Genomic DNA, 6,000 nt, shown 5'->3' on the forward strand with positions numbered 1-6,000 from the left:
TTAATGCTGATACTACTTTTTTTTTTCTGAGACGGAGTTTCACTCTTGTGGCCCAGGCTGGAGTGCAATGCTGTGATCTCAGCTCACTGCAATCTCTGCCTCCCGGATTCAAGCAATTCTCCTGCCTCATCCTCCCAAGTAGCTGGGATTACAGGCTCCCACCACCACGCCCAGCTATTTTTTTTTCTTTTTTTTTTTTCAGTAGAGACAGGGTTTCATCATGTTGGCCAGGCTGGTCCTGAACTCCTGACCTCAGGCCATCCACTCGCCTACCAAAGTGCTGGGATTTCAGGCGTGAGCCACCACACCTGGTCTGCTATTAATATTTCTTAACTTCTCATTGCTTTCAAACATTAAGCTGTCAACTTACAAGGAAGAAGCTGAAGCAAAATTAATGGAAGCAGAGTTTCTTTGGGCCAAGCTTGAGGATTGCAGCCTGGGAGTATAGATTCAAGTTGCCCTGATATACACTCCAATTAGCAGTAGTTACAAGTAGATTTTTAAAGGGGGAAAAAAGAGGAAGTTCCTGATTTGTTTATCAAGAATTTACATTGAAATAACATCAGCTATTGATTGGCTATACATTGTTAAGCTGTGGGGTGTGGGTTATAGCATCTGCTGAGGCATTATTAGGTTAATTTATAGCTACTTGTGGCAATCGCAAGCTGTATCAAGAGATGAATACACAGCTCATAAAAGGGGTTGAGTGGGATGTTATTTCTGTCTAATTTTAATGCCTTTCTGGGCCTGATAATGTAAAATTCTCAGATAAAAATTCTTTTCTCAAATCATGACTGCTTCCTCTCTGTAAGTCATGTGCCAATTATGGATCCACAGTCAGTTTTCTCACACAACCCCATGGCTAAAGTAACTCAGTCAGCTGATTTGGCAGAATACAGAACTAATAGCTCCCTAGTTACATTCACAGAGGTTCCTTTCTTACATGTTGACATCTCCTCACTGTGCTGTCAGAGACTAAGGAGGGTGCTAAGAGGTGGTTCCATCGGCAGCGGGATGCTTCTAAGTGTTTGACAACTGCTGTCTGAGAATAAAACAAAACAGAACACCTTTTTTTTTTTTTTTTTTTTTTTTTTTGAGGCGTCTCGTTCTGTCGCCCAGGGCTGGAGTGCAAGTGCGGATCTCAGCTCACTGCAGCTCCGCCTCCCAGATTTACGCCATTCTCCTGGCTCAGCCTCCCGAGATAGCTGGGATACCGGCGCCCGCCACCTCGCCCGGCTCAGTTTTTGTATTTTTTTAGTAGAGACGAGGTTTTCCGGTGTCAGCACAGGATGGTCTCGATCTCCTGACTCGGTGATCCGCCCGTCTCGCCTCCCAAAGTGCTGCGATTACAGGGCTTGAGCCCGGCTCGGCCCCAGAACACCCGTTTTAAAAAATCCTGATCATAGGATTTCTGATTTCTATGGTATTATTTTCATACTGTTACCAGAAAGGGGTCCTGATCCAGACCCTGAAAGAGTGTTCTTGGATCTCATGCAAGAAAAAATTTGAGGCAAATCCACAGAGTAAAAGTGAAAGCAGGTTTATTAAGAAAGCAAAGGAATAAAGGAATGACTGTTCCATAGGCAAAGCAGCCCTGATGACTGGTGGTTGCCCATTTTTATGGTTATTTCTTGATTATATAATAAATAAGGGGTAGATTATTCATGCCTCCCCCTTTTAGACCACATAGGGTAACTCCCTGACTTGCTAGGGCATTTGAAAACTGCCATGGTGCTGGTGGGAGTTTCTTTTAGTAGGCTAATGCATCATAATTAGCATATAATAAGCAGTGAAGATGACCAGAGGTCACTCTGTTTGCCATCTTGGTCAGGGGGGGTTTTAGCTGGTTTCTTTACTGCAACCTTTTTTTATCAGCAAGTTCCTTATGACCTGCATCTTGAGCCAACCTCCTGTCTCATCCTATGACTTAGATTGCCTGTCTGGGAATGCAGCCCCGTAGGTCACAGCCTTATTTTACGCTATTCCTCTTCAAGGAAGATGGAGTTGCTCTGGTTCAAATGCCTCTGACAGTAGCATATCTGAGGGTGGCATATTTTATCTCCTAACTGAACTCTTTTTTTCCTCTTCCTGCAAAACAATTCATTCCTGCCTTCTCAGCATTTTCTTGTCAGGGGTCTGGTCATAAAATCCTGAAATTGTATTCTTAAAAGAAACCATGTGGAGAAGTAGAAAAATATTTTTCTACTATGCTTTTATTACAGTGTAGAAGTTTTAAAATATTACTTAGTATTACCTATATGAAAAATTTATGATGAATAACACTATTAAGTATGATATTGAAGTAGAATTAAAGCATCTGATTAAGTGGTAGAAAAAAACCATAAGGCAAGAAACTCTGGATTCATATTTTGAAATATTTAAACTTAGGAAGTTTTGACATGTCTTTTGAGTGAATGACAGTAAATATTTAGAATGCTACTATTATGGAATGCTAATTCTATAATCAAACAACTTAAAAATTGGATTAAACAACTTGAAAATTAAACAACTTTAAATTTTCCTTTTTAAAATATGTTATATCTCAGATGTGTAGTCATTTAATATGCTAATATGTATACATGCAGCATTTCTAAAATCTACTGATTTCAGAACACATACCTCCTCCCCCAGTCTCCTGTGATTAGTTGTTTGGAAGGACCTCATTTTGGAATACATTCAAGTAATACATATTAGGGTAATTTTTTTCTAATTCATCCAACTTATTGCCATGAGCATCACTTGTAAAACAACATCTAATCTTTTATTTCCCAGCTTTGAAATCTTTTTGTTTTACATTGCTTAAAAGGTAATCTTTAACATGATATTTGAATTTTTTTCACGGTTTGGCCCAAAACCCTACTTTTCTAGCTTTATGCCTTTCATCTGGACCCCAACCCTTCTTAATATATTCCCTTTGCACCCCCGCCTTCCCACCCTACACTTTAACTACATTAGAGTATTCATGCAACCCCATTCATGTTTGTAAGCCTGACTCAAATGATGCCTCTTGGGCACGTCTTTTTTCTTCTACTTTTTCTTTTTCTTTTCTTCCCTATCCTGGAAAGCCAGGAAAGTGTAATGTCATCTAATGACTCCTCTTGGAAATAATTCATCATCTCTTTGTTTCCATGGTACTTTGTCCACATTTCAGTTATAGTGCTTTGTGTATTCTATTTATTATTGTCTCCATGACCAGTGAAAGGCCTGAATGAAGACATTCCTATTGAAACTAGTAACTAAAATGCTATTTTCAAAACATGAAAAAAAAAAAAAATCTGTAAAATATTTGGGAAACTTCACTGAAACCCCACTTTCCAGTTGAAAAATATTCAACACTGTTACATTTGTAGGTTTTACCTTTCATATATAACTGTTTTCTCATCTCTTTAGCAAAATACCAGATATATGAAAGAAACAGAGATATTTAACAATATGAATTCATAGACATTAACATGTAGCATACTAATATTTTGTTTTTATTAATATAAAAGTATTTAAAATGTTTTCTAAGAAGTTTTGGTAAAATAAGTACTAAATGTAATAATAGAAAATAGAAACTAAATTCCTTTTAGTTTTGTCAGTTTAAATATATATTTAAGTAAATACTTTGTTTTATCCTAGGAATTAGCAAGGATAAAGCAGGAAACAAGAGAAAAAGAAAAGTTGGTTAAAGAAAAGATCAAGTTTTTGGAAAATGAGATTGGGAATAACACAGAGTATGAGAAAAGAATTTCTGTGGCTGATCGTAAACTTTTAAAAGGTAGAACGGCATATCAAGACCATGAAACTAGTAGAATTCAGCTGAAGGGTGAGGTATGCAACTAAAAAAGACTGGCTTATATGTTCATGACAAATTACTATAAAATATAAAATAAGCATAAAGCTTTTCCTGTGATGAAGAAACAGTTTCTAGTTTTTTTTTTTTTTTTTTTTTAATGTCTGTTTGTGGAACTTTTGGGATACTCTGATTAAGCCCCTAATTAAGCACCACGGGGTGCCATTCACATCACACGTAAATGGTTTGCAAATATTTTCTTCCATTCTGTAGGCTGCCTTTTCATTTTACTGGTGGTTCCTTTTCCTTAAAGAAACTTTTTAGTTGGATGTAGTCCTGCATGTTTATTTTTGCTTTTGTTGCCTGTAATTTTGGTGTCAAATTCAAAAAATCATTATAGATACCAATGTCAAGGAATTTTTCTCCTATGTTTTCTTTGAGAAGTTTTACAGTGTCAGGTCTTATATTTAAGTCTTTAATCCATTTGGAATTAATTTTTGTATGTGGTACCAGAGAAAAGCCCAATTTCTTTCTCTTTTTTTTTTTTTGCGTGTGGCTATCCAGTTTTCTTAATGCCATTGATTGAAGAGACTATCCTTTCCCCATTGTGTATTCTTGACACCTTTGCTGGAAATTAGTTGATCATATATGCATGAGTTTATTTCCGGGTTCTCTATTCTGTTCCATTTTTCTATGTGTCTGGTTTTTTTTTGCCAGTACAGTCAGCCTTCCTTATCCGTGGATTCTGCATGTGCAGATTCAACCAACAATTGATGAAAATATTCAGAAAAGAAACCCAATAAAATAATAATATAACAATAAAAAAGATATAAATTTTAAAATATGAAAAGTGTTTACATAGCATTTACATTGTATTAGGTGTTACAAATAATCAAGAAATTATTTAAAGTATACAGGAGGATGTACATAGGTTATATGCAAATACATGTCGTTTTATATAAGGGACCTACACATCTGGTAGATTTTGGTATCTGTGAGGGATCCTGGAACCAATCCCCTGTAGATGCCAATGGATGACTGCATCATTTTGTTTTCATTAGTTTGGCTTTGTAATACAATTTTAAATAAAAAAGTATGTTGCCTCCAGCTTTGTTCTTTCTGCTTAAGATTACTTGAGCTATTTGGGATCTTTTATGGTTCCATATGAATTTTAGAATTGTTTTTCTATTTCAGTGAAGAATGACATTGGAATTTTGATATTGTATTGAATCTGTCAACCTGAATAACAGAGAGAGGCCCTCTAAAAATATTGAGCTTAATTAGGAATAAGCAGGACATTTGAAAATCCAGTATATACAGGCTATGACAGATTATAGGCATATCTAGGGAGATAAAGGAAGGCAAAAGTTTTTAAAGGTAAAATGAGTAAGTTTACCTAAGTTGTTTAAAAATAATAACCCTTGGCTATAGGAATCAATAAGGGTAGTGTCAGTCCAAGGTTGATCAGTCAGTTACTGGGCAGATGTCTTTGTAGAAGGGTTTTTGTGCAAGGTTGCAGTGGTCTTTATGCAAGGCTGTGGTTCTGGCAGAGTCTCTTGGGATAGCTCTTGTTATTGGGCAAATATGTGTGAGAACTCTGTCTTCATGGCCTTCCCTAGTTCAATTTTGTCAGGGTTTGACACAAGTGATTCCATTTTGATTTTGACAACTTTCACAAATCTGTAGATCGCTTTGAATAGTATGAACATTTTAACAGTATTAATTCTTCCAACCCATGAACACAGAATATCTTTATGTCCTCTACAATTTCTTTCATCAATGTTTTATAGTTTTTAGTGTACAGATCTTTTTCTTCCTTTATTCAATTTATTCCTAAATATTTTATTCTTTTTGATGCTATTGTAAATGGGATTGTTTTCTTGATTTCTTTTTTTGGATTGCTTGTTGTAAGTGTATAGAATATAACTGGTTTTGTATATTGATCTTGTATCCAGAAACCTTACTAAATGTGTCTGTTCTGAGAGTATTTGGTGGAGAGTTTAGGGTTTTTGCAAAGGTCCTTAATGAAAAAGAAAATTTGTATCTTGGATTTTCTGTTTTAATAATTTCGACTAATAGTAAAATGCAGTTTACTGTTGATTAACAGTAAAATGTAGTTATAGGAGTCTGATGTATTAGAATCTTTTGAGATTTTTCAAATCCAATTAAACTTATAATTCTTTTTTTTTTTTTTTTTTTTTTTTTTTTTTTTTTTTTTTTTTTTT

The 6,000-nt window shown here is 35.4% G+C and overlaps 1 protein-coding gene across 1 annotated transcript in view; it reads left to right on the plus strand.

The window, feature by feature from the left end:
- CCDC39 (coiled-coil domain 39 molecular ruler complex subunit) overlaps positions 1-6,000 on the plus strand; it is a 58,947-nt gene that overhangs the window by 13,726 nt on the left and 39,221 nt on the right. Inside the window, 1 exon segment of the mRNA XM_017877087.1 lies at positions 3,622-3,813. Within this exon segment, the coding sequence (XP_017732576.1) occupies positions 3,622-3,813 (192 nt within the window).

Source organism: Rhinopithecus bieti, unplaced genomic scaffold (genome assembly GCF_001698545.2).
Source record: "Rhinopithecus bieti isolate Rb0 unplaced genomic scaffold, ASM169854v2 scaffold_76, whole genome shotgun sequence".
In the NCBI taxonomy this organism is placed as follows: Eukaryota; Metazoa; Chordata; class Mammalia; order Primates; family Cercopithecidae; genus Rhinopithecus; species Rhinopithecus bieti.